This window comes from Ranitomeya imitator, chromosome 1 (genome assembly GCF_032444005.1).
Source record: "Ranitomeya imitator isolate aRanImi1 chromosome 1, aRanImi1.pri, whole genome shotgun sequence".
Lineage (NCBI taxonomy): Eukaryota > Metazoa > Chordata > Amphibia > Anura > Dendrobatidae > Ranitomeya > Ranitomeya imitator.
In genome coordinates this window covers 475,555,891-475,583,803 of record NC_091282.1, presented here as the reverse complement: position 1 = coordinate 475,583,803, position 27,913 = coordinate 475,555,891, and the positions used below count along the sequence as shown (strand labels likewise).

Sequence of the window (27,913 nt, the reverse complement as noted above, 5' to 3'; positions counted from 1 at the left end):
TAAATCACCCCCCTTTCGCCCCAATCAAAATAAATCAATAAAAAAAATATAAAATCTACGCATATTTGGTATCGCCGCGCTCAGAATCGCCCGATCTATCAACTAAAAAAAGCATTGACCTGATCGCTAAACAGCGTAGTGGGAAAAAAATTCAAAACGCCAGAATTACGTTTTTTTGGTCGCCGCGACATTGCATTAAAATGCAATAACGGGCGATCAAAAGAACGTATCTGCACCGAAATGCTATCATTAAAAACGTCATCTCGGCACGCAAAAAATAAGCCCTCAACCGACCCCAGATCACGAAAAATGGAGACGCTACGGGTATCGGAAAATGGCGCAATTTTTTTTTTTTTTAGCAAAGTTTGGAATTTTTTTTCACCATTTAGATAAAAAATAACCTAGTCATGTTAGGTGTCTATGAACTCGTACTGACCTGGAGAATTATAATGGCAGGTCAGTTTTAGCATTTAGTGAACCTAGCAAAAAAGCCAAACAAAAAACCAGTGTGGGATTGCACTTTTTTTGCAATTTCACCGCACTTGGAATTTTTTTCCCGTTTTCTAGTACACGACATGCTAAAACCAATGATGTTGCTCAAAAGTACAACTCGTCCCGCAAAAAATAAGCCCTCACATGGCCAAATTGACGGAAAAATAAAAAAGTTATGGCTCTGGAAAGGAGGAGAGTGAAAAACGAACACGGAAAAACGAAAAATCCCAAGGTCATGAAGGGGTTAAAAGTATTCAAATTCACTGAGATAATTACTTTATGGTTTACAGCCCATGAAAACACAAATCATCAACATTAACAGAAATAAACACGTGAAATCGATCACTTTGTTTTTAATGACTATATAATATTTGAGTTTCACTTTTGTATTGAAGAACTGAAATAAATTAACTTTTGATGATATTCTAATTTAGTGAGAAGCACTTGTATCATGATTCCTTCATTACTTTGATAAAATACAATGAGGCTACTTTGTATAACACATGACAAACATGTAACGGCTGTACAACTAGTGAGAAAACCACATGTAAGAACATATGCAACTACAATGAGACACTATGGCTGAAATACTCGCCTGTATTACATTGGGCCGTGTATGTTACAGTTACTGCACCTTGTTGCTGCCATAAGATAACACAACTGGCTAAAGGCCAGTTAATAAAGTACACTGTTGGCACAGTGTCTGGGGAAAATCCACTGACTTCTTAAGATTTGTACAATGTCAAACTCTGCCAAGAAATGAAATCCTTGTAGGCATGTTGACCTTACTTTAATGGAGTTGACAGTAATTTTGCCATGTAGTACGGTAAAATGTAAAGGAACCTATATAATAAGGCACAACATTAAAGAGTAGCTACTGCTTATCCAACATTTTAACTTTTTTTTTCTGCAATGGAGGGTAAGTCCACAATAAACGTTTTTTCAGCCTTTTTTTTGCGGCAAAACCTGATCTCTTGGCAGGAAAGAAGTTGCAGAAAAAAAGCAGGTTTTCCTTATTTTTTCTTACATCTTTTGAGCGTTTTTGCTGAGGTTTTGGCATGCTACATTTGTCTCTTGTGCAAGCTGATATAGTTTAGTGCTGTAGTCTTATTCTATAACATCAGTTTTTGCACACAAAAAACAGGGCAAAATCTGGTACCTGCGCTTTTGGTGCGTTTTTCAGCTTTTTTTCTCCACCCAATCAGTTCAATGGGGGAAATAACGCAGAAAAAAAAGCTGAAATGTATAAAGCATGGAATGCATGGTCAATAGAAGGATTTAGGCCCTGTTCACACTATGCGGTTTTTACTGCGGAACCGCGGCGATTTTGCCGCTGCGGGTCCGCAGCTGTTTTCCATGCAGGGTACAGTACAATGTTACCCTATGGAAAACAGAAACCGCAGTGCACATGATGCGGAAAAACCCGAAAAAAACCGCGCAGAATTGCTGCGGAAAAAAAGAAGGACCATGTCACTTCTTTGTGCAGAATCGCTGTGCCCACCATGCGGGAAGTAATGCGGATAATGTGCGGGTTGTACCCGGGGTGGAGGAGAGGAGACTCTCCTCCAGGCCCCGGGAACCATATTTGTATTAAAAAAAAAAGAATAAAAATAAAAAATCATGTTATACTCACCTCTGAAGTCTAAGCGCTGCACGCGGCCGTCCGGTCTCAGGTTTGCTATGCGACCAGGACCTTCGGTGACGTCGCGGTCACATGACCGTGACGTCACCGAAGGTCCTTCTCGCATAGCATCTTTGGAACCGGACCGCCGCCTGCAGCGCCCAGGAGATCGGGACGTCAGAGGGTGAGTATATCATCATGATTTTATTATTTTTAACATTACTATTGATGCTGCATATTGCTGCATATGCAGCATCAATAGTAGGAGTAAATCCCGCAGCAGAACACGCAGGACAAACCGCGATAAATCTGCAGGGATAACCGCAGCGGGTTTGCCCTGCAGATTTATCAAATCCGCTGCGGGAGAACCCGCAGAATAAAAAGGAACGTGTGAATGTGGCCTTATACTGAGGTGGAGAAATATTTGTTCAAGAAGTGAGCAAAACAAATAGAATAGTAGTTATGTAGTGTAGTTAGGGAATAGTAGGGCATTTTTAATACCAGTATATCAGAAAATAGCTTAGATTATGGCACTAAATAGACAGGGATTTAGAACGAAATTTAGCTTCACTTCGGACCACCCCTTTAATCCAAATTAAAATCTGTGGGTTGTCCAGAAGAGGGCGCTGTAGACAGAAGATGCCCTCGCAATCTGACAGATTTGTAGCGCTACTGCAAATAGCGGGCAAAGATTGCCAATAATAGACGTGCCATGCTGATAGGCTCCTACCCAAAAAGACTAAATGCTGTGATAAAATCATAGGGTACTTCAACAAAGTATTAGTTTAAGGGTGTACATATTTATGCAACCAGTTTATTTTTCTTATTCCATCTAAAACAATTTCAGTTTGTTGTTGGCATTTTAACAGAGGTGTGTAGACTTTTTACATCCACTATATGTAATAAAATGTAATAAAGGTGCATTCCAAATAGAAACAATAATTCTCACCTATCCACTGACAAGGACCTAACTGATCTAACAATTTACTTTTAGATTTGTCACTTGTACATAAACACTCGGCTACACTTACTAATGTTATCGATGAAATTAGATCGATATTAGGTATGCATGGATTTAAAAAAAATGTTAGGTCAAAATGAAAGACATTAGAATATTTTCCATCACGCTGCCTACATCTTCTGTGTATCCGACCAGATGAGCAAGTACTGTATAAACGTGGTAGCGTAATGAGGATAATGCAATGCATGTGTCATTACAAGTGTTGAAAGAATGAAAAGAACCTTACTTGTTTGTGTGGAGGATAATTGGAGGCATGCTGGGATTTGTAAAATGGTGTCAGCGGTAAAGGAGAGATGCTCAAAACAAAGCAGACAGATGAGGGCATGAAACTGCTGGAATCAATCCCTTCATTTTCACTTTTATCGCCAAAGCAAAGAGTCTGTGCAGAGTGATGTTAAAGGGTTGCGGAGTCATCAAAACTGCCGGCATTCATGCATTTTCTTAGATGAATATTGTACAGATGAAGCGGAATAAGAGATTTACCAACACTAAAAACCTGGTCATAAATAAAGATGTAAAGTAGTGAAGTGCTGATCCTCCTGCACTCAGAAGCCAGTAGGACCCCTCTTCCCCCGTTACGTTTATGGAGTTCTATGGAGAAGTTTGGCTTATAGGTTATACGCCAGGCAAAAGATTCTAACATGACGTAAGCAGGACCTAAGATTAGTAGATGTGAAAAAATAAGTAGGGGACAAGAAACTCTCTGCTTCTGGTTTGACCTGACATGCTGATGTTCAGTATTATGAGGTACAGATTCTATGCGAATGCCATCATTAAAAGGTTTTCTACCAAATTTGAAAGTTATTACCTACCCCCTACAGACTGTGAGCCCTCGCGGGCAGGGTCCTCCCTCCTTATGTACTCGTGTGCCTTGTTATCTGCTCATGTTTAATGTATTTGTCTATATTTGCCCCGTATTCACATGTAAAGCGCCATGGAATAAATGGCGCTATAAAAATGTATATAATAATAATTACCTACCCAATGCGCCACCTCTCCACTCACTATCTATGGAACTGCTAATTACAACCCTTGGCTAGCTCTAGCAGTCGCACTGATAACGCATAGGATATGTTTCCACGGTCAGTATTTGCTGCGGATTGGACGCTGAGTACAGTCACAGCGTCCGATCCGCAGCATCCAGATGTTACAGCATAGTGGATGGGATTTTATGAAATCCCATCGCCACTATGCGTTCAAAGATGCAGGTGGCAGACATGCGAATACGCACATGTGGCACGTCTTTATAGACTGCAGCATGTCTATTTACCTTGTGGAGACGCTCATTCTCCGCAACATAAATTACACAGCCTATGTATAGGATGCGGTGATTCCGCATGGTTCAATGAACACATGCAGAATTACTATGCGTACAAAGGCCGGCAGCACTGCCAATCCGTATTGTGGAAACATACCCATAGAGAGGTAGCTCGGATGCAGAACATTGCCCAGAGCACCACAATGCTTGCGTTTCTCCCATAACGCATCTTGATGCCATCTCTTCCTTAAGCATACAACATGCTTACATCAGATTGTCTGCTTGGCATTCAAAGTGAGTCATTTTGATGCTTACATTGTAGACGCTTTCAGCAGTGAACAATGGTCAGAATGGGTTTTGCGACTTATGCAGGCTGTGTGGTTTGACACCTATCCTTGCCAGCAGTAACTTATCCAGCAACTAGTGAAGTAAAGTAGGTGTTCCTTTGAATTGGACTGAACTAGTTAGCCTTTAACCAATATGCATCAATGATCTTTAAGCGCCCATGACCCTGTCACCAATCCACAGGTTTTCCTTCCTTGGATCACTTTTGGAAGGTTCTGGCCAATGCATACTGGGAATATCCCACAAGATCTGCCATTTTGGAGGTGTTCTGATCTAGTCATCATGGTCAAAGCAGCTCAAGTCACACTCAGCTTACACTTGCCCAATTTGAGGCTACACAAGACAGTCATGGTAATCTTTTTAGTGAGAAATATATACTAGCTCTGTTTTACATCTAGAAGCAGTTGGCAGTGCATTGAACTGTTGCTGCGCTGCTATTTCTGCTTCTACATAGGAAATGTGGGCAGGGTAAGAAGACGTGATATAAGCAGTTCCAGAAGGCACCCTCGTTTGAAGTCAGCCATTTATTTCTCCAACAGAAGCCATATGAAAGCTTGCATGTCTAGAGATTCCTCCTGACTGTCTAACCTTCTGTTCTGGAAAAACAGTTGGGGTTATGAGCACAAATACTGAGGTCAAAGGGCACAGGCAAGTACAAAGCGTCGCTGCAAGCTGCTGGCTTCATACACATGCAGACAATGGGCCTCCTGAGGACATAGAAAAAAAAAGTACTTTGGGGTGAAGTTCAAACCTCTAAAAGATTGCAAGCAACCTAATCATAAGTAGATTCTCGCAATCTGCAATGATCATATAACAGCCACCTGTTTGTTGCCAATTGATGGCTTCAATCTTTATATGTATAATGCATTGTTAGATTGTAGGCTATAATCTATGTAGGATTTAAAGAAGTTGTCTACTACTTGGACAACTCCTTGTCATTACTCATGCTTGGCCCTGGTAAAATAAAAAAGCTTATACTCGCCTCTTGTGCTGACGCCATTCCAGAAGTGTATTCACTCGTGGTCCCTGGGGCTCTGACGTGGTGTTACGACACATCACCCCAATCAGCGCTGGGTTCACTGTCCTTCGTACAAATTGAACATGAAGAGGAAGTCAGAGATCAGCCGAAGCCCAGGTACAATTTGACAATTTGTCAAGTGACCTCAGCGCTGATTGGGAGCTCAGCACCACGTGTTATAACAACTACCCCCCTAACACGAGTGCCAACACCACTGGAACGGTGCCGCCATGTCAGGTGAGTATAGGCTTTATCTCATTGTGGCCAAACATTTAGATCAAGAAAGGGTTGTCCTACTAGTGGATAACACCTTTAAGGGCTGACATAGCTAAACTGATTCTAATCAGAAAAATGTGGATGTCACATTGATCAGTGATCCAGAAAATGTCTGACTAAGACTCCGTCTACAGCTCGTCCATGGTCAAAATCCAAAGAATCTAGAAAGGATTACAGGAAAGCCAGCTATCCTAGTCATCAGTGCATGTCTATATATAATAGCTCACAATGAGTACATGTTGAAATATTTCCATAATAAAGTGTTGTTATTGGACATATGTCCTTCAGTCACAAGGAAGGATTGCGTAACAGCTAACATGGCTGCAGGGAACTTGTAATCTGTCTACAAGCAGTTCTTTATTGTAGGAGGCAGATTTGTCATGGTGCTGACCTATGTGGCTCCGAGCCCTGCGCTTTTATAGGCCATGCTGTGCTTTTCTCAAACACAAAATACATTTTGACAGCACCGTCTGTTGAAGTACTATGGTAATAACTGCCTTTACTGACGTTCAGCTACTATCAGCAAGGACTGATGCTAGCCAGATTTTCCGTCACAAGCTTGTGTAAAGGCACATTGGATCTTTAAGTGTTCATACATAATAGTATGCTCCGCCGTGCATGGAAATGTAATGTTCTGCTCATTAGGTCTACCCAGAGATGAATGGAGGCAACACTACTGAGAGAGCTCGTTAGTGACTGCTTTGTATAAATGGCTTTTTCCGTGTGTACTCACCTTAGTTGGTGGCAGGCATATACACACTGTATGGCATATGCTTATTTATCTTCATATTTCTATATGTGGTATACATAAGTGAACATGGATAAAACAAGAACAAATTGCTTCAAAATTGCTTCTAATAAACCCAACCTTCATTTACATTTAAAATCCTTGTTAATATGGTGAGAATTACCATTAAAAGGGGTAGTCCACTATTGGACAACCCCAGCCTCATCAATTCAGGACCCCGATTAAAATAAGAACAGTGCATACTCACCGGTGACGTCAGTGGGTGATGTGACACTGTTGTGTCATGTGACTGCTGCAGCCAATCTGTGGCCGCTGTTTTATTCCATCCCTTACTATTTTCTCAGAGACTAATCTGTCCTGACAGAATATTGTCAGAGTCGGAGTTCATTTTGGTGGAATCGGAGTTGTAGTCAGTATAAAATAGACCGACTCCGACTACTAAAAGGTATAATAAATTCGGTACAGTAGTTCAATGCATTATGTGCTGAAAATGTTTTCAGAACAATTTGGGAAACTTATAAAATGTCCTATAAATGTATGTTCTGCTACTAAGATCTAAGGATCTCGGCTTTTAGAAAAGATGAATCTGTGCTGCACATTCTGTACAAAGGAATGCTCACAGTGGCAGGGTACCAATGTGTAATAATAATCAAAGTACCATGTGACTCTTGCAATATCCCTGCACACGTGCAGCTGGACTATATATCGTAGTGAGGCAGCGCTGCACTTTCTGTACATGCTCAGTAGTGAAAGTTCATGCTCAGTAGTGAGCAGTGCTGCACTTTCTGTACATGCTCAGTAGAAAGGCAGTGCTGCACTTTCTGTACATGCTCAGTAGTGAGGCAGTGCTGCACTTTCTGTACATGCTCAGTAGAAAGGCAGTGCTGCACTTTCTGTACATGCTCAGTAGTGAGGCAGTGCTGCACTTTCTGTACATGCTCAGTAGTGAGGCAGTGCTGCACTTTCTGTACATGCTCAGTAGTGAGGCAGTGCTGCACTTTATGTACATGCTCAGTAGTGAGGCAGTGCTGCACTTTATGTATATGCTCAGTAGTGAGGCAGTGCTGCACTGTCTGTACACGCTCAGTAGTGAGGCAGTGCTGCACTGTCTGTACACGCTCAGTAGTGATGCAGTGCTGCACTTTCTGTACACGCTCAGTAGTGAGGCAGTGCTGCACTTTCTGTACACGCTCAGTAGTGAGGCAGTGCTGCACTTTCTGTACACGCTCAGTAGTGAGGCAGTGCTGCACTTTCTGTACACGCTCTGTAGAGAGGCAGTGCTGCACTTTCTGTACACGCTCAGTAGAGAGGCAGTGCTGCACTTACTGTACACGCTCAGTAGAGAGGCAGTGCTGCACTTTCTGTACACGCTCAGTAGTGAGGCAGTGCTGCACTTTCTGTACACGTTCAGTAGTGAGGCAGTGCTGCACTTTCTGTACACGCTCAGTAGAGAGGCAGTGCTGCACTTTCTGTACACGCTCAGTAGTGAGGCAGTGCTGCACTTTCTGCACATGCTCAGTAGTGAGGCAGTGCTGCACTTTCTGCACATGCTCAGTAGAGAGGCAGTGCTGCACTTTCTGTACACGCTCAGTAGAGAGGCAGTGCTGCACTTACTGTACACGCTCAGTAGAGAGGCAGTGCTGCACTTTCTGTACATGCTCAGTAGTGAGGCAGTGCTGCACTTTATGTACATGCTCAGTAGTGAGGCAGTGCTGCACTTTATGTACATGCTCAGTAGTGAGGCAGTGCTGCACTGTCTGTACATGCTCAGTAGTGATGCAGTGCTGCACTTTCTGTACACGCTCAGTAGTGAGGCAGTGCTGCACTTTCTGTACACGCTCAGTAGTGAGGCAGTGCTGCACTTTCTGTACACGCTCAGTAGTGAGGCAGTGCTGCACTTTCTGTACACGCTCAGTAGAGAGGCAGTGCTGCACTTACTGTACACGCTCAGTAGAGAGGCAGTGCTGCACTTTCTGTACACGCTCAGTAGTGAGGCAGTGCTGCACTTTCTGTACACGTTCAGTAGTGAGGCAGTGCTGCACTTTCTGTACACGCTCAGTAGAGAGGCAGTGCTGCACTTTCTGTAAACGCTCAGTAGTGAGGCAGTGCTGCACTTTCTGTACACGCTCAGTAGTGAGGCAGTGCTGCACTTTCTGCACATGCTCAGTAGAGAGGCAGTGCTGCACTTTCTGTACATGCTCAGTAGAGAGGCAGTGCTGCACTTTCTGTACACGCTCAGTAGAGAGGCAGTGCTGCACTTACTGTACACGCTCAGTAGAGAGGCAGTGCTGCACTTTCTGCACATGCTCAGTAGAGAGGCAGTGCTGCACTTTCTGTACACGCTCAGTAGAGGCAGTGCTGCACTTTCTGTACACGCTCAGTAGTGAGGCAGTGCTGCACTTACTGTACATGCTCAGTAGAGAGGCAGTGCTGCACTTACTGTACACGCTCAGTAGAGAGGCAGTGCTGCACTTTCTGTACACGCTCAGTAGTGAGGCAGTGCTGCACTTACTGTACATGCTCAGTAGAGAGGCAGTGCTGCACTTACTGTACACGCTCAGTAGAGAGGCAGTGCTGCACTTACTGTACACGCTCAGTAGTGAGGCAGTGCTGCACTTACTGTACATGCTCAGTAGTGAGCAGTGCTGCACTTTATGTACATGGTCAGTTGTGACCAGTGCCTTGGAGTCGGCGTCATGGCGTCGTAGTTGGAGTGGTAAGTCAGGGAAATTGAGGAGTCAGAGGTTTGGCTGACCAACTCCACACCTTGTGCAATGCAACAAGTAACATCACCCACTGGGGACAGCGGCACCAACATCCCAGAAACAGTGCAGCTAATATAAGCATCTATTATCTTTATTTTGACTGGGTTCCTGATTTGATTAAGTAGGGGATGCCAATACTGGACAAACCCTTCCAGGTGATCATTCATATCCATTATATATTATTGTGGACAGCCAATCCCTGGTTTACACTATGATTTTTAAGCCCACAGAAAAAAATCCTTATTTGGCGATTGCTGTGCATATTCATACAGGAAAATGATCGGAAACGAGCGCTTCTATGAACTTTCATTTAGCCACGTAAATGGGCTATAGATAACCAGAGTTTAGAGTCTTAAAACATTCGTTCCTGACCATTGTCCAGTGTAAAACGTATACAGTGATGATTTGACACTGATTGCAACCTTTCTGCAGGCTTAAAAATGATCTTTGGTCAGCAATACATCCCCTTGTGTTGTGTTAACAGGAGATGTGTCACCAACAATAATGACAGAAGACCGATCAACTTCCTACGTATTCTCTGTTCATCCCGATCTACCAAGTTTATTATTAGATGGTAGCCCGATTCTAATGCATCGGGTATTCTAGAATATGTAAGCGTAGTGTATAGCACAGCCCACGCAGTACATTGCGCAGCCCACGCAGTACATTGCGCAGCCCACGCAGTACAATGCGCAGCCCACGCAGTACAATGCGCAGCCCACGCAGTACAATGCGCAGCCCACGCAGTACATTGCACAGCTCACGCAGTACATTGCGTGGCCCACGCAGTACATTGCGCGGCCCACGCAGTACATTGCGCGGCCCACGCAGTACATTGCGCAGCCCACGTTGTATATTGCGCAGCCCACGTTGTATATTGCGCAGCCCACGTTGTATATTGCGCAGCCCACGTTGTATGTTGCGCAGCCAACGTTGTATATTGCGCAGCCCACATAGTATATTGCACAACCCACGTATATAGCAATGTGGGCATCATATCCCTGTTAAAAAAAAAGAATTAAAATAAAAAAGTTATATACTCACCTTCCGTTGGCCCCCCGGATCAAAGCGGTTACCGACGCTCCTCGTGCGCTCCGGCCTCAAGAGTGCATTGCGGTCTCGCGAGATGATGACGTAGCAGTCTCGCGAGACCGCTACGTCATCATCTCGCGAGATCGCAATGCATGGAGCGGTTACCGGAGAGCTGCGAGGAGCGGGAAAGACCTGTTCTGGATCCAGGGGCCGACGGACGGTGAGTATATAACGATTTTTTTTTTTTTCATTATTTTTTACATTAGATTTTTTTACTATTGATGCCGCATAGGCAGCATCAATAGTAAAAAGTTGGTCACACAGGGTTAATAGCAGCGTTTAGGGAGTGCGTTACACCGCGGCATAACACGCTCCGTTAGAGCTGCCATTAACCCTGTGTGAGCAATTACTGCGGGGAGGAAAGAGCGGCCATATTGCCGCCGGACTGTGCCCGTCGCTGATTGGTTGTGGCAATGGTCGTGGGCGTTTTGCCACGACCAATCAGCGACTTGGATTCCATGACAGACAGAGGCCGCGACCAATGAATATCCGAGACAGAAAGACGGAAATGACCCTTAGACAATTATATAGTAGGATACCGCACCTACAGTCAATGAAATAGAGGAAACACAAATTGATTGCACAGTTCGTAGACTTGCATTCTAAGTTAAAGTTTATTTTATTTTTAGTAGAATTTTTTGTGACTCTGTTGTTGGGTATCCCAGGACCAGGGGCTCCTTCCCTATCCCTAACGCTAGGGGTGCCCTAGCTCACTCTGTTCCCTGGATTACTTCAGATGGTGAAAATGCCGGGGCCACGTACCTTGCCTTAGCTCCTGAATCCACCCTTAGTCTGTACCCTTCCCCCACCCAGGGAAGAGGGGAGTAGTAGTGTACCATAATACACCAAACAGACTACCCAAGTAATACCAACAGGGATAAAGAAAAACACCAATCTAACAAATCATAAACAACAGTGGTAAACACCAGAGAGTGGAGGATGGGGTTAAACCAAAGTAGGAAAAGAAAGGGAATTATCACGCACTCAATACTTAGCAACAGTCACAGATAAATCCACCAAACCCCTACTCTAGTAACAACCAACAACAACCTCCAGCCAGGCAGTATAAGCTACCTCTGACAATGAGTGCTAGCCAGGGCCCAGATTATATAGGAGATGAGAGTAGCTAACATTGCACAGCTGAGCCTTAATGCAGGAAAGCTTGCAGGAGCTCTCAACTGAACAAATTAACCGCTGCACTGCTAAAAGAAATTTACACCTTTTAATATGAAGGTGAAGTGCTTCTAATCGGTGCAGGCGTAGGGGAAATCAAACACTGCAGTCTTCTGGCTCCTCTCTGTAACAGTAAACGTGTGACAGTGACATAAGCACTGGGGTAGTAGCCATTAGCATGTAAGTCATCATTTAATCCTTTTATAGGAAAATAAAATAACTGATCAATAGTCATTCTAATAAAAAGTTTTATTTAAGAGGATAATTGATTTTTGTGCTTGGTTTAATAAGAAAAATTGTTTTTATGTGCGGCCCGTTGTAGGTATCCACGAGTTTTTACCCTGCATCAGAGCCAGCACTCAGTGCATACAATATGTTATTGGCTTGTCTAACATACACCACTTATGGTATATAGCCATTTCATCTCATGTAGTGTATTGTGGATTTGCTCCAAGTTTATTTCACTTACCTTCATGAATCTGATTAAGAATTTTAGTCATGACCCGCTTCTTGCTAAATATCTCCTTAAAAGGTGAAAGTAACTAGCGGAAATCTATCACAAGGGCCCCCTATACACATACCTCATAACATTATATTACTACTGATATAATAAGTACCATTAGCCCCAATTTACCCACATCATGTAGTAATTTAAAAGGCATTCAAGCCCATATGATTATAGCCTCAGGCCTCGCAGAGTCACATCTTATATCCACCCACATCCTTCATTCTGCGGTTGGAAATGGACCAGTTTAATGTTAATAGTGTTAAATGCCAGTTTTCACCTGCTTGTTACTGTTAAATAACTGCACATTCTGTTGCTATAAGACTGTGATTCATATTTCACATTTTTTTGAGTAGTGTTTTGTGTTTTTGTTGGGAAGCATTAAGATCTTAAGTTTTATGAATACTATTTTGGTAATAATTGATAGCAATACAGTAATATTCAGTGTAAATTGCGCCAACAATAATTATGCATTCAGAATAAATGTATTTTACTAGCTCACAGAAGTTTTGAAGTTTCATATGTAAGGGACAAGTCTGGGATTTAGATGTTGATGACTTATCCTTACAATTGTAGCTGTTCTCGAGTATTACAGCTTAGATCATTCACTTTAAGGGTATGTGTCCACGTTCAGGATTGCATCAGGATTTGGTCAGGATTTTATGCAGGTAAAATCCTTAAAAAATCTGCACCTGAGGTCACTGGCAGGTCACCTGCGCTGTCCTTGCGGTTTTTCTGCAATGTAAGGACATGCTGCGGTCCAGTCCCGGGCCTCCCATCTTCTTACAATGACGTCCTCTTCTTGTCTTCACGCTGCGGTCCGGTGCAGGCGTACTTTATCTGCCCTGTTGAGGGCAGAGCAAAGTACTGCAGTGCGCAGGTGCCTGGAAAGGTCAGAGAGGCCCAGCGCCTGTGCACTGCAGTACTTTGATCTGCCCTCAACAGACAAAGTACGCCTGTGCCGGAGCTGCAGCATGAAGACAAGAAGAGCACGTCATCGTAAGAAGATGGGAGGCCTCGGACCGCAACACCCATCGGTCCGGACCTCAGCGGGACCGCCCTGAGTGAGTATAATCTACATTTCGGGGTCTTATCTACATTCAGCAGAATGCTGTAGATAAGCCCGATACCGGTGGGCTTAGCTCAACTTCCATTTTGGGGGTGACAGGTTCCCTTTAATTCTCAAGGTAAAGGTAAAGCTTCACCGCCCTTCCATCCACAAGACTTCCTTAAAGGGGATATCTGGGACTTTAAAAAAAAAGGCATGTAGCTGCTAACAGAGGCAACTACCTGTCTGTTGTACCTGGTGCTGGTCATTGACCGCTCCTACCAGAGATTCAGCTAATCCTTATTCTTTTCCTGTTGACAGGGCGGAACTAGTGGCATCATGCTGATTGACAGCCGACGATCTAATGCTTAACTGGGGAGGTCAGCTGTCAATCGGCATGACACCAGGAGTTCCGCTCTGTCAACAGGAAGAGAAACTGTTGCTCTGCTGATAGGGAGCAGCTGAATCTCTGGTTGGAGCGGTCAATGATCGATGCCAGGTACAACAGACAACTAGTTTCCTCCGTTAGCACCTACATTACTTTTTTTTCTAAAATCCCGGATATCCCCTTTAAAGAAATGGCTGCTACCTTGTATATTGCGCCCATCAATTTACACCTTTAAATAAGTATTTTTGGAAACACATACTGCTGCCATATGTGCCTGTGAGTGGCGCTATCACTACTCGCTCACTTGGCACCACGTGACCCCGGCTGCAGCCACCGCTGGAATCCGCAGATGTCACGTCAACTTCCAGACTTCCTTGATTCAGCCAGGCGTGACCCAGTCCCACGCCTCCCGCTAATTGACTGGGCTGTGGGCAGCGTTTCACCACACGTCACAGCCCAGTATCCAGCACGTGCTTTCCCTCTCTCCTCTGCTTTCATTGGCCGCAAGTGTGCGCTGGATACTGGGCTGTGACGTGCGGTGAAACTCACATTTTATGTTTTCCTGCCAACACATCAGAATTTGCAGCTGATTTTCCTGCTGCTAATCCTCAGCGTGTGCACATACTCTTACTAAGTCTTAGCTCCTGGCCACCAGCTGTTAGTAGGACTACAATACAGTTCCATTCACTGAAACAAAAAAGTATTTGGATTTTCTATACTCACTGAAACAACCTAAACTGTGACTTGAATCTGTCCATTAGTTGACGAGTTATTGAAAACTATTGGGCTGCACATAAAAATTAGCATTTTGACAAATATTTTGATGGCATAATTAATATTCTTTTCAGGCTGTTATTTGACCTGTGCAACATCTGCTGCGTTATTTCTTAAATAGCAACGACGACCCAGAGAACCATGGGAATTAGGCGTTAGCATTTGCTTTGTAGGCTTGGCTAGGGTAGATGAGTAATTAATGGCTCGGGCTGACCATCTGGTTACATACTTAACAATAGCTCCAAATGATAACTGTGTCAAGTACATCCTAAATATGCAATCCAACAAACGGCCAAACGACCTGGAACAACCGCAAGATGGACGTCAAACGAAAGCTGCATGACATGAATTGTATTCACCGGGGCATCGCGTATCTGACATCATTGTAAGAGATTTCGTGAAAAGCCTAATGGTTACAAGTTCACATAAATAGGAAAGTAAGCGAGAGCAAGCAAATAAGATGTCATGGCCCCATTGTAAGGGATCATTTCTGCAGACCTTGAAATGTAACCTCAGAAACTTGTATAGTACACCTTCATAACTAGAGGTTAAACAGGAAACATATTTGGACTTCTCTACGTTTTACCGTGTGCTGTACAAAAAAAACTCTAATCATTTTGAAATGGTGGAAATGCGTGAGCCCTAGTGTAAGAAATGAATGCAATACATTATAGAAATTGTGCCAGATGTCTGACAGTGTGCTAAAAAAAGTGAAAAACATAATGTACATCTATTTTATTTATTATGCTTTGCTTATATAGCGCTATTAATTTGGCAGCGCTTTACAGACATCATCACTGTCCCCATCGGGTCACACAATCTAAGGTCCCTATCATTATGTGTTTGGAATGTGGGAGGAAACCGGAGCAATGGAGGAAACCCACGCAAACATGGGGAGAATGTATAAACCCCCTGCAGATGTTGACCTTGGTGGGATTTGAACCCAGGACACCAGCGCTGCAAGGCTGCGGTGCTAACCACTGAGCCACTGTGCTGCCTACTCTAAGTTTTAGCCACCTTTCTTAACTTCATTGAAAATTTTTTGAAAAGATATCTAGAAAAAAAGGCAGGTCTCAGAGGAGCCATAAAAGATATTGATCGCACGCACCTTTTTTTTGCAAAATGCATATGTGACATAGGCTAGTCACAGCAATGCATATAAAGTGTTTACATGTCACAGTGATTGATGTGGAGCGATTAGCGTCATTTTCATTATAATGTACATGTTTTTGGCATTATGCATTAATCTCGCCCATCAAGTTTATCATTCTGGTGTACTTTTTGTAATTATTTGCAAAGTGATGGATCAAACAAGTAGTTTAGGAAAAAGTACAAGTTTCCATCTGAAAAAAAAGCATCTGAAAAAATAGTGTGAAGCAAGCCGTGGAAGAACAAAATAATGAAATCCCTGTAAAGCTATAAAGGAAGACATGTAAGCACTTTAAGGCGCACTATTGGAGCATGCTGCTCTGAAATGACCCGGGAAACATTTGCACTTGTCATCAGTTTACTACACCTCCAAATCCTATAAACAATTGTAGCCTGCCCGGATTTACGGCTTCTGCCCATATGTTCTGTTACGCACCTTGTCGTGGTTTGTTATTTTCACTTAACCTATGTATGACTTCCTGTCAGCTTTAGAGATACAGACGTGGGAGAAAAGAACAAATGTTTATTGTGTAGGGTGACCCTGTGTAACTTGTTAAGTGGGATTCTTCCCAAGCTGCACTGTCATGCCTCACCAATAAAGCCCGAAGTCTGGGGAATAATCTGACCAAAAGCTCTCCCTCCAGCCCCCTACCCCAAGTAGAAAGATGACTATCTATATTTATTTAGATGGTTTAAAGTAAATCTATGGGATCCTACATATTACATTTTTCCCAAGTGAGATAGCTGTCATTCAGCGACAGATATACACTCGGATAGTCCCAGAAATATATAGGCTTGGTGAGCTTGCATTATTCTATAAGGGAGGCCCAGGCAAGCGCTGACCATTCAGACAGTGTCTAATCTCTTAGCAGGAAAAAGGAACAAACACATTAATCCAAAATACCCGAGCCTTAATGTTTTGAAACACAAAATAATGAATCGGCACTTTTGATGGCAAGAGATAGGGGTGAATGCGCTATCCTATTAATCTTACACCTTTCAGCAGTCTCTCACACACTTGACCATCTTAAGTTCTTTTATGTGTCTTTTAGAGCAGCATGTGCTTGAGAATCCACATATGATAAAACAAATTAACAGACTCTTTGAATAATGTCTCTATCTAGTCTGGGAACACTACACTTCTGTCCAAACGGCAACATGTCGAAAGGTGCTCTGCAAAAAGAAAAATAAATAACGTCACCTTTTTTTATGCAGATTATCAGTGGAGTTCGAAATAAATAAACCACACTGAAAACAGTCAAAACCAGAACTGGTGGACTCATAAAATGTTCATTTTAACATCAGAAAACTTTCGTAGAGAATTATACAGCTATACCACAATGAATTTTTAAAGTATACAAGCCTCCTCAGGTCTAGAAGAACTACTTAATAATGTACACTGTTTTTTGTTTGCAAAATCAGAAAGAGGAGACTTATAAGCCATGTAACATCTGATTAAAAGTCAAATACACCTTGGTTTCCAACTACTCAAAAGAACTAATGAAGCCCCAAACTCCTGTTCATACCATAGACATCATAAAACATTTAGAGCCAGAACCTTCTGTTCTGTAGCTCCCACTTTCGAAAACTTAAATAGAAAAGTGGAATCTAGAAAAAAAAGAAAGAGCACTTCATAGGGTATTGAGTATGGTAGCTGAGGGAGTGTGAGTATTATCACATCTCACAGGTCCTCCACAGGTCCCTGCTCACCTTATTGTGTTGTGTGCAGGACACAACACCTACCTCGGTCTTATTAGCGAATGAATGATTTAATGAAGCTGCTGCTGGCAACCTTCTGGCGGGATCCAAACAGTCCATAGGTATAGACCAATATAACAGTAGGGTGAAGGTGGTGATCATGCCATTTTGCTTGCAGAAGATACCAGAAAAAGTTGACTATGGTTTGGAAGCTTTATTAAAATGTACATATACGCGTTTCATACCAACTCTTTTGTCAGCGTATTTTAAAACTTTCCTACCTTTCTCATGTATCTTTGTCCAAATTTAAGCCTTCACATTTACTATTATCACTGATTTTCTTTCTAAAACTCAGGGCTCATCAAAAACAAGACTCAAAATGCCCTAATTCAGTTTGGTTTTGAAGGGCAAATAAAGCACTGGCTCTTTCCAGAGAACATTATGTAAATGGATCAGTTCTTGATACTTACACTGCAATGCTACAAAGCGAAGAGCACAAATTTATGTTCAGATTTCCGCTGTAAAGGCCTAATAAACCATTTCACGCAGGCAGTGATTAGAAACACAAGACATTTACGGTAAATGTATGCAGGATGCTTACCGCACATCTTTTTGACGCTTAAAAGAAAGGTAGCATTTTCTGAATTAATGCTTACCCACGCTTGTAGGAAATATATCTTCATTATTAATTTGTACTTCAATCCAATCCATGAGTAGGTTCATGTACTGAGGTGCTGGTAAGGCAGTGGGCTTCTTGTATTTCATGTCATCTTGCCATCTATACTCATACTTTGGACCTCCAGACATAACAGGACATGTTCGTTCAGTGCAAAAGTCACAAATGGTACCATAGATGAGGTTAATCCTATTGAAAAAGTCCACTACATGAACAGCCACCCAGTCATTGAGGTCTTCTCCACTGGGCAGCTGAACTGTGGCTTTCAAGTCAATTCCAGAACTTAAGGATGCTTGTGCCCGCTTATGTAATTCAAACCTTTGCGTGCCAGGGTCAAATTTTCGTTTAGGTCTGAAAGTCTTGTCTTTGTTAAACACTTGCTTTAGTCCTATAGACATGGCGATGAAATGTTTGCTATATCCTTGTGATCACGCAACGTGAACTTGGGATTGTCCAAACAAGGTAATCGTTGGCCTATTTTCTGGGAAACTTCATTTTTCTGGGGAGAAAAGTTAAGTTGTAAATAAATGAATTAATGGACAATGACCTATATTTCTATTATTAATACCCGTTAGCTATGTCACTATACATTAGGGGGGCTTACAGCCTCTTTATTGTTCTCCCATAATGTGACAAATCAGAATTCTTCTCCAGCTGCTTAGCATTTTGGTTAGTGATCAAGACTGAAAACAATGCAGAATTGTATACAAATGTATTATGTCAAAATTTTATCCCACCCTCCAGAATGACAATAGAATTATTGGTTAATCCCTACACAGCAGGTTATCAGGATTAGCAAAAACATGGCCAGTAGCCACAGGTTGTGTGTGATATTGCAGCTCAGCCCAAGTCACTACAATGAAGCAGGGCTGCGTATTCAGACACAGCCCGTGGACACAAGAGTAAAGACTGCATTCAACAACAACAAAAACGAATTATTATATATATGTGGTATGGGGGGGTTATGTTACTGACAGATTCCTCTTACAAAAGCTGATGAACATCTCCCGCCTCGATAAGGGTGGTTTCACATTTGCGGGTTTTTTTGCGTTTTTGCGGTAAAAAACGCAAAAAAACGCATGCGTTTTTTTCCCCTATACTTAACATTAAAAACGCATGCTTTTTTTTAATGCGTTTTGATGCGTTTTTGCAACGCATGCGTTTTTCACTGCATGCGTTTTGTTGCAGAAATGCAACATGTAGTAATTTTAGCGGCGTTTAGCGGCATTTTTTTGCCGCGAAAAAAACGCATGCGTTTTTTCGCGGTAAAAAAACCCATTGATGTCTATGTAAACGCATGCGTTTTTAAGCACATGCGTTTGCATGCGTTTAAAAACGCATGCGTTTTTATAGAAAAACACAAGAATACACACTTATAAGCCATCCCCCAACCCTAACCCTAACCCTAAAACACAAACTCTAACACAAACTGTAACACAAACTCTAACACAAACTCTAACACAAACTCTAACACAAACTCTAACACAAACTGTAACACAAACTCTAACACAAACTGTAACACAAACTCTAACACAAACTCTAACACAAACTCTAACCCTAACCCTAACACAAACCCTAACCCTAGGGATCCTAACCCTAACACAAACCCTAACCCTAACCCTAAAACACAAACTCTAACACAAACTCTAACACAAACTCTAACACAAACTCTAACACAAACTCTAACACAAACACTAACCCTAGGGATCCTAACCCTAACACAAACCCTAACCCTAGGGATCCTAACCCTAACCCTAACACAAACCCTAACCCTAACCCTAGGGATCCTAACCCTAACCCTAACACAAACCCTAACGCTAGGGATCCTAACCCTAACCCTAACACAAACCCTAACCCTAACCCTAGGGATCCTAACCCTAACCCTAACACAAACCCTAACCCTAACCCTAGGGATCCTAACCCTAACCCTAACACAAACCCTAACCCTAAAACACAAACTCTAACACAAACTCTAACACAAACCCTAACCCTAACCCTAGGGATCCTAACCCTAACACAAACCCTAACCCTAGGGATCCTAACCCTAACCCTAACAGAAACCCTAACCCTAACCCTAGGGATCCTAACCCTAACCCTAACACAAACCCTAACCCTAACCCTAGGGATCCTAACCCTAACCCTAACACAAACCCTAACCCTAAAACACAAACTCTAACACAAACTCTAACACAAACTCTAACACAAACCCTAACCCTAGCCCTAGGGATCCTAACCCTAACCCTAACACAAACCCTAACCCTAACCCTAGGGATCCTAACCCTAACCCTAACACAAACCCTAACCCTAACCCTAGGGATCCTAACCCAAACCCTAACCCTAAAACACAAACTCTAACACAAACTCTAACACAAACTCTAACACAAACTCTAACACAAACCCTAACCCTAGCCCTAGGGATCCTAACCCTAACCCTAACACAAACCCTAACGCTAGGGATCCTAACCCTAACCCTAACACAAACCCTAACCCTAGGGATCCTAACCCTAACACAAACCCTAACCCTAGGGATCCTAACCCAAACCCTAACCCTAAAACACAAACTCTAACACAAACTCTAACACAAACCCTAACCCTAACCCTAGGGATCCTAACCCTAACACAAACCCTAACCCTAACCCTAGGGATCCTAACCCTAACCCTAGGGATCCTAACCCTAACCCTAACACAAACCCTAACCCTAACCCTAGGGATCCTAACCCTAACCCTAACACAAACCCTAACCCTAAAACACAAACTCTAACTCAAACTCTAACACAAACTCTAACACAAACTCTAACACAAACTCTAACACAAACTCTAACACAAACTCTAACACAAACTCTAACACAAACCCTAACCCTAGCCCTAGGGATCCTAACCCTAACCCTAACACAAACCCTAACCCTAACCCTAGGGATCCTAACCCTAACCCTAACACAAGCCCTAACCCTAGGGATCCTAACCCTAACCCTAACACAAACCCTAACCCTAACCCTAGGGATCCTAACCCAAACCCTAACCCTAAAACACAAACTCTAACACAAACTCTAACACAAACTCTAACACAAACCCTAACCCTAGGGATCCTAACCCTAACACAAACCCTAACCCTAACCCTAGGGATCCTAATCCTAACCCTAACACAAACCCTAACTCTAGCCCTAACCCTAGGGATCCTAACCCTAACACAAACCCTAACCCTAACCCTAGGGATCCTAACCCTAACCCTAACACAAACCCTAACCCTAAAACACAAACTGTAACACAAACTGTAACACAAACTGTAACACAAACCCTAACCCAAACTGTAACCCTAACCCTAGCCCTAACCCTAACCCTAGGGATCCTAACCCTAACCCTTAGGGTTAGGGTTAGGATCCCTTAGGGTTAGGGTTACGGTTAGAGTTAGGGTTTGTGTTAGGGTTAGGATCCCTAGGGTTAGAGTTTGTGTTTTAGGGTTAGGGTTAGAGTTTGTGTTAGGGTTAAGGTTTGTGTTAGGGTTAGGATCCCTAGGGTTAGGGTTTGTGTTAGGGTTAGAGTTTGTGTTAGGGTTAGGGTCCCTAGGGTTAGGGTTAGGGTTTGTGTTAGGGTTAGGATCCCTAGGGTTAGAGTTTGTGTTTTAGGGTTAGGTTTTGTGTTAGGGTTAGGATCCCTAGGGTTAGGGTTAGGGTTTGTGTTAGGGTTAGGATCCCTAGGGTTAGGGACTCTAACACAAACTGTAACACAAACTGTAACACAAACTGTAACACAAACTCTAACCCTAACCCTAGGGATCCTAACCCTAACCCTAACACAAACCCTAACCCTAGGGATCCTAACCCTAACACAAACCCTAACCCTAAAACACAAACTCTAACACAAACTGTAACACAAACTCTAACCCTAGCCCTAGGGATCCTAACCCTAACCCTAACACAAACCCTAACCCTAGGGATCCTAACCCTAACCCTAACACAAACCCTAACCCTAGGGATCCTAACTCTAACCCTAACACAAACCCTAACCCTAACCCTAGGGATCCTAACCCAAACCCTAACCCTAAAACACAAACTCTAACACAAACTCTAACACAAACTCTAACACAAACCCTAACCCTAGGGATCCTAACCCTAACACAAACCCTAACCCTAACCCTAGGGATCCTAACCCTAACACAAACCCTAACCCTTACCCTAGGGATCCTAACCCTAACACAAACCCTAACCCTAGGGATCCTAACCCTAACCCTAACACAAACCCTAACCCTAGGGATCCTAACCCTAACCCTAACACAAACCCTAACCCTAGGGATCCTAACCCTAACACAAACCCTAACCCTAAAACACAAACTCTAACACAAACTCTAACACAAACTCTAACACAAACCCTAACCCTAGCCCTAGGGATCCTAACCCTAACCCTAACACAAACCCTAACCCTAGGGATCCTAACCCTAACCCTAACACAAACCCTAACCCTAGGGATCCTAACTCTAACCCTAACACAAACCCTAACCCTAACCCTAGGGATCCTAACCCAAACCCTAACCCTAAAACACAAACTCTAACACAAACTCTAACACAAACTCTAACACAAACTCTAACACAAACCCTAACCCTAGGGATCCTAACCCTAACACAAACCCTAACCCTAACCCTAGGGATCCTAACCCTAACACAAACCCTAACCCTTACCCTAGGGATCCTAACCCTAACCCTAACACAAACCCTAACCCTAGGGATCCTAACCCTAACCCTAACACAAACCCTAACCCTAGGGATCCTAACCCTAACCCTAACACAAACCCTAACCCTAGGGATCCTAACCCTAACACAAACCCTAACCCTAAAACACAAACTCTAACACAAACTCTAACACAAACTCTAACACAAACTCTAACACAAACTCTAACACAAACCCTAACCCTAGGGATCCTAACCCTAACCCTAACACAAACCCTAACCCTAGGGATCCTAACCCTAACACAAACCCTAACCCTAAAACACAAACTCTAACACAAACTCTAACACAAACTCTAACACAAACTCTAACACAAACCCTAACCCTAGCCCTAGGGATCCTAACCCTAACCCTAACACAAACCCTAACCCTAGGGATCCTAACCCTAACCCTAACACAAACCCTAACCCTAGGGATCCTAACTCTAACCCTAACACAAACCCTAACCCTAGGGATCCTAACCCAAACCCTAACCCTAAAACACAAACTCTAACACAAACTCTAACACAAACCCTAACCCTAGGGATCCTAACCCTAACACAAACCCTAACCCTAACCCTAGGGATCCTAACCCTAACCCTAACACAAACCCTAACCCTAAAACACAAACTCTAACACAAACTCTAACACAAACCCTAACCCTAGTCCTAGGGATCCTAACCCTAACCCTAACACAAACCCTAACCCTAACCCTAGGGATCTTAACCCTAACCCTAACACAAACCCTAACCCTAGGGATCCTAACCCTAACCCTAACACAAACCCTAACCCTAACCCTAGGGATCCTAACCCAAACCCTAACCCTAAAACACAAACTCTAACACAAACTCTAACACAAACCCTAACCCTAGGGATCCTAACCCTAACCCTAACACAAACCCTAACCCTAACCCTAGGGATCTTAACCCTAACCCTAACACAAACCCTAACCCTAGGGATCCTAACCCTAACCCTAACACAAACCCTAACCCTAGGGATCCTAATCCTAACCCTAACACAAACCCTAACTCTAGCCCTAACCCTAGGGATCCTAACCCTAACCCTAACACAAACTCTAACCCTAACCCTAGGGATCCTAACCCTAACCCTAACACAAACCCTAACCCTAAAACACAAACTGTAACACAAACTGTAACACAAACCGTAACACAAACTGTAACCCTAACCCTAGCCCTAACCCTAGGGATCCTAACCCTAACCCTAGGGATCCTAACCCTAACCCTTAGGGTTAGGGTTAGGATCCCTTAGGGTTAGAGTTTGTGTTAGGGTTAGGATCCCTAGGGTTAGAGTTTGTGTTTTAGGGTTAGGGTTAGAGTTTGTGTTAGGGTTAGGGTTTGTGTTAGGGTTAGGATCCCTAGGGTTAGGGTTTGTGTTAGGGTCCCTAGGGTTAGGGTTAGGGTTTGTGTTAGGGTTAGGATCCCTAGGGTTAGAGTTTGTGTTTTAGGGTTAGGGTTTGTGTTAGGATCCCTAGGGTTAGGGTTAGGGTTTGTGTTAGGGTTAGGATCCCTAGGGTTAGGGTTTGTGTTAGGGTTAGTAGAGTTACTAGGGATCCTAACCCTAACCCTAAGTATTTATGTTTATAGTGGGTTTTCTAGTTGATTTTGATGATTGGCAGCTGTCACACACTTCTCATCATGCGTTTCAAAAACGCAAACGCAGGGAAAAACGCGTTTAAACGCAAAAACGCATGCGCTTAAAAACCGCTGCGTTTAAACGCGTTTTTGCACCAAATGCGTTTGCGTTTAAAACGCTGCATTTTAAAACGCAAGTGTGAAACCAGCCTTACTGCAATACTCTCCTCTGTGGCCTGCCTGCTAACTCTCTTGCACCACTCCAGTCTGTCCTCAACTCTGCTGCCCGGCTAATCCACCTCTCTCCTGGCTACTCCCCTGTTTCTCCCCTCTGCAAATCCCCCCACTGGCTCCCAATTCCCCAACGAATCGAGTTAAAACTACTAACACTGATCTACAAAGCCATCCACAACCTGTCCCCTCCCTATATCTCTGAAGTAAACTCCCACTATCTTCCCTCACGTAATATTCGATCCTCCCAAGACCTCCTACTCTCCTCCACACTTATTCGTTCCTCACACAACCACCTCCAAGATTTCTCCCGAATATCCCCCATCCTCTGGAATTCCACCCCTCAACACGTCTGATTATCCACCACCCTCGGATCCTTCAGATGAAACCTGAAAACCCATCTCTTCAGGAAAGCCTACAGCCTGCAATAACCATTCTGCCGCCTCACCACCACCCGAGTTGCCGCTTACCAACCACTGGAGCTGCCCCCTCACCAACCACCCGAACTGCCACCTCACCACCACCTGAGCTGCTACCTCACCACCACCAGAGCTCCCGCCTCATCACCACCAGAGCTGCTGCACCCTCGACCTTCTGTCTCTTCCTCATTATCCCGTAGAATGTAAGTCCGCAAGGACAGGGTCCTCTCCCCTCTGTACCAGTCTGTCATTGTAAATTTGTTTACTGTAAATGATATCTATAACCCTGTATGTAACCCCTTTTATCATGTACAGTACCCTGGAATTAATGGTGCTATATAAATAAATACCGTATATACTCGAGTATAAGTCGAGATTTTCAGCCCATTTTTTTGGGCTGAAAGTCCCACTCTCGGTATATACTCGAGTCATACCCAGGGGTCGGCAGGGGAGGGGGAGCGGGGGCTGTCTAATTATACTCACCTACTTCTGGCGCGGTCCCTGCAGGTCCCCGGCTCCCTGGCGCCCCAGCTTCTTCCTGTATTGAGCAGTAACATGGTACTGCTCATTACAGTAATGAATATGCGGCTCCACCTCTATGGGAGGTGGAGCCGCTTATTCATTACTGTAATGAGCAGTAACGGTGACCACTCAGTACAGGACGAAGCTGCGGCGTCGGGGAAGCAGGGACTGCACAGCGCCAGGAGCAGGTGAGTATAACGGGGAGGGGAGCGCTACGCGATATTCACCTGCTCCCAGTTCCGGCGCCGCTCCGTCTTCAGCGTCTTCTGCAGTGACGCTCAGGTCAGAGGGCACGGTGACATGGTTAGTGCGCGCCCTCTGCCTGAACGTCAGTGCAAAAGACGCTGAAGATGGACCGAGGAGCAGGTGAATATTGAAAGTGCCCGGGGCCTAAGCGACGGAGAGGTGAGTATGTGATTTTTTTTTTTTATCGCTGTTATCGCAGCAACAGCAAATGGGGCAAGTGTCTGTATGGAGCATCTTATGGGGCCATAACATTTGTGCAGCACTATATGGGGCAAGTGTTTGTATGGAGCATCTATGGGGCCATAACGTTTGTGCAGCACTATATGGGGCAAGTGTCTGTATGGGGCCATAATTAACGTTTGTGGAGCATTACGGTATATGGGGCAAGTGTCTGTATGGAGCATCTTATGGGGCCATAATCAAGGTTTGTGCAGCACTATATGGGGCAAATATCTTTATGGAGCAAACAAAGAGAAGTAAAAGTGGCACTCACCCCAATGTTGCAGTCGTGTGAAGTCCTTTATTCAAGCATTTACATGGACAAACAAGATTAGAGAGGGCGGCTGGTAGTAGGTGGGGTGCGGGAAGGAGGAAAGAGGACGACGGCCGTTTCGCGCGTTTGCGCTTCTACGGGTCCATGGGTGAAGCTTAGTAACGTCATATCCTATATAGGGGGTTGGACGACTAAGTATGATCAGGTGAGAAGTTAAAATAATTACTTTAAAAACACCGCAATACATCAATATGCACTTTTTACATATAAACATTAATTGCTATAAAGCAATACGGAGCGTATCCTTATGGAACAGTAAATCTAAATGATATGATCTACCCTTTTACAAAAAATGATCTATTTTCCTATAAAAAAATGGTCATGTCCAATTTATCATTTAGTCCAATTGGCCCCTGTGCATTGGTTTCGATGATCCATCTTGCCTCTCGCTGTAGAAGAAGTTTGTTGCGATCGCCACCGTTGGGTGGATTGTCGACTAATTCTAAGCCTGCAAATTGTAGGACATTTGGGTCCGCATTATGCATTTCTTTCATATGCTTAATAAAGCGAGGGCAGCCTTTCTCTGAGGACATAGAATTGTAATGTTCTCTGAATCGATGGAACATAGGGCGTATGGTTTTGCCGATGTAATAAAATTGGCAGGGACAAATTATTATATATACTACAAATCGTGATTTACATGTGATAAATTGTCGGACAGTATAATTAATGGGACCTATATGAATGGGATTTTTGAGGAATCTTAAGTGGCAAAATTTACAATTGCCGCATTTATAATTTCCAATGGGTTGTGATTTTCTTATCCAATTACTGTTACTTTTTACAGTGAGTCGATTTTTTACAAGGAGATCTCCTAGATTTTTTGTGCGTTTGTAAGCGAAGGTAGGATGATGTGTTAGTAAATTAGATAGATCTCTGTCTCTTTGTAATACGTGCCAGTTTTTATTAATGGCTGCGTGGATTTCTTTATCCATGGGACTATGTGTAAATGTGAACACGATTTTATTATTTTTTGCTGATTTTTCCTTTGGGGGGTATTCTGACTTTCTGCGTTTTTTTAATAGATTCTGTTGTGTAAGTTTTGTTACTCTATTTTCTGCATTTATAAGAATTTTCGAGGGATAATTTCTATTTTGGAAATTAGTTTTTAATTTTGATATTTGATCTTTAAATGATGCCTCATTATTAATGATTTTTCTATAGCGAACCATTTGGCTATAGGGTATAGCATTTTTTGTATGATATGGGTGGGCGCTATTATAATGCAGCAAATTGTTTGTTGCATTTGTTTTTTTATGTACACATGTATTTATTTTACCTTCCCTTATATCTATTTTAACGTCTAGAAAGTCGAGTGTGTTGCCCCCGAAACAAGCAGTAAATTTCATGTTCTCTTTATTTGTGGTATTCAGATACTGCACGAAGTTCTCAAAGTCAGTTTTCGATCCGTCCCATATCATGAAGACATCATCTGCAAATCTTAGATATGTTCGTATGTACTTTAAATATTGATTAGAGACAGAGGTAATATATTTTTCCTCAAACACTGCAAGGAACAAATTAGCGAATACGCATGCGACGGGCGTACCCATCGCAGTTCCTGTGTGTTGAATGAACCATTTGTCTAAAAATTTAAAGGCATTA

General features: G+C 43.2%; 1 protein-coding gene across 3 annotated transcripts in view; it reads right to left on the bottom strand.

Moving 5' to 3' along the window:
* The window catches only part of MOB3B (MOB kinase activator 3B), a 112,567-nt gene that overhangs the window by 64,543 nt on the left and 20,111 nt on the right, over positions 1-27,913 (bottom strand). For all 3 annotated transcript variants that reach the window (XM_069765327.1, XM_069765345.1, XM_069765336.1), the window contains exon 2: positions 18,028-18,546. In XM_069765327.1, the coding sequence (XP_069621428.1) occupies positions 18,028-18,445 (418 nt within the window). In that variant the 5' untranslated portion in view covers positions 18,446-18,546. The remainder of the gene's footprint in view (positions 1-18,027; positions 18,547-27,913) is intronic.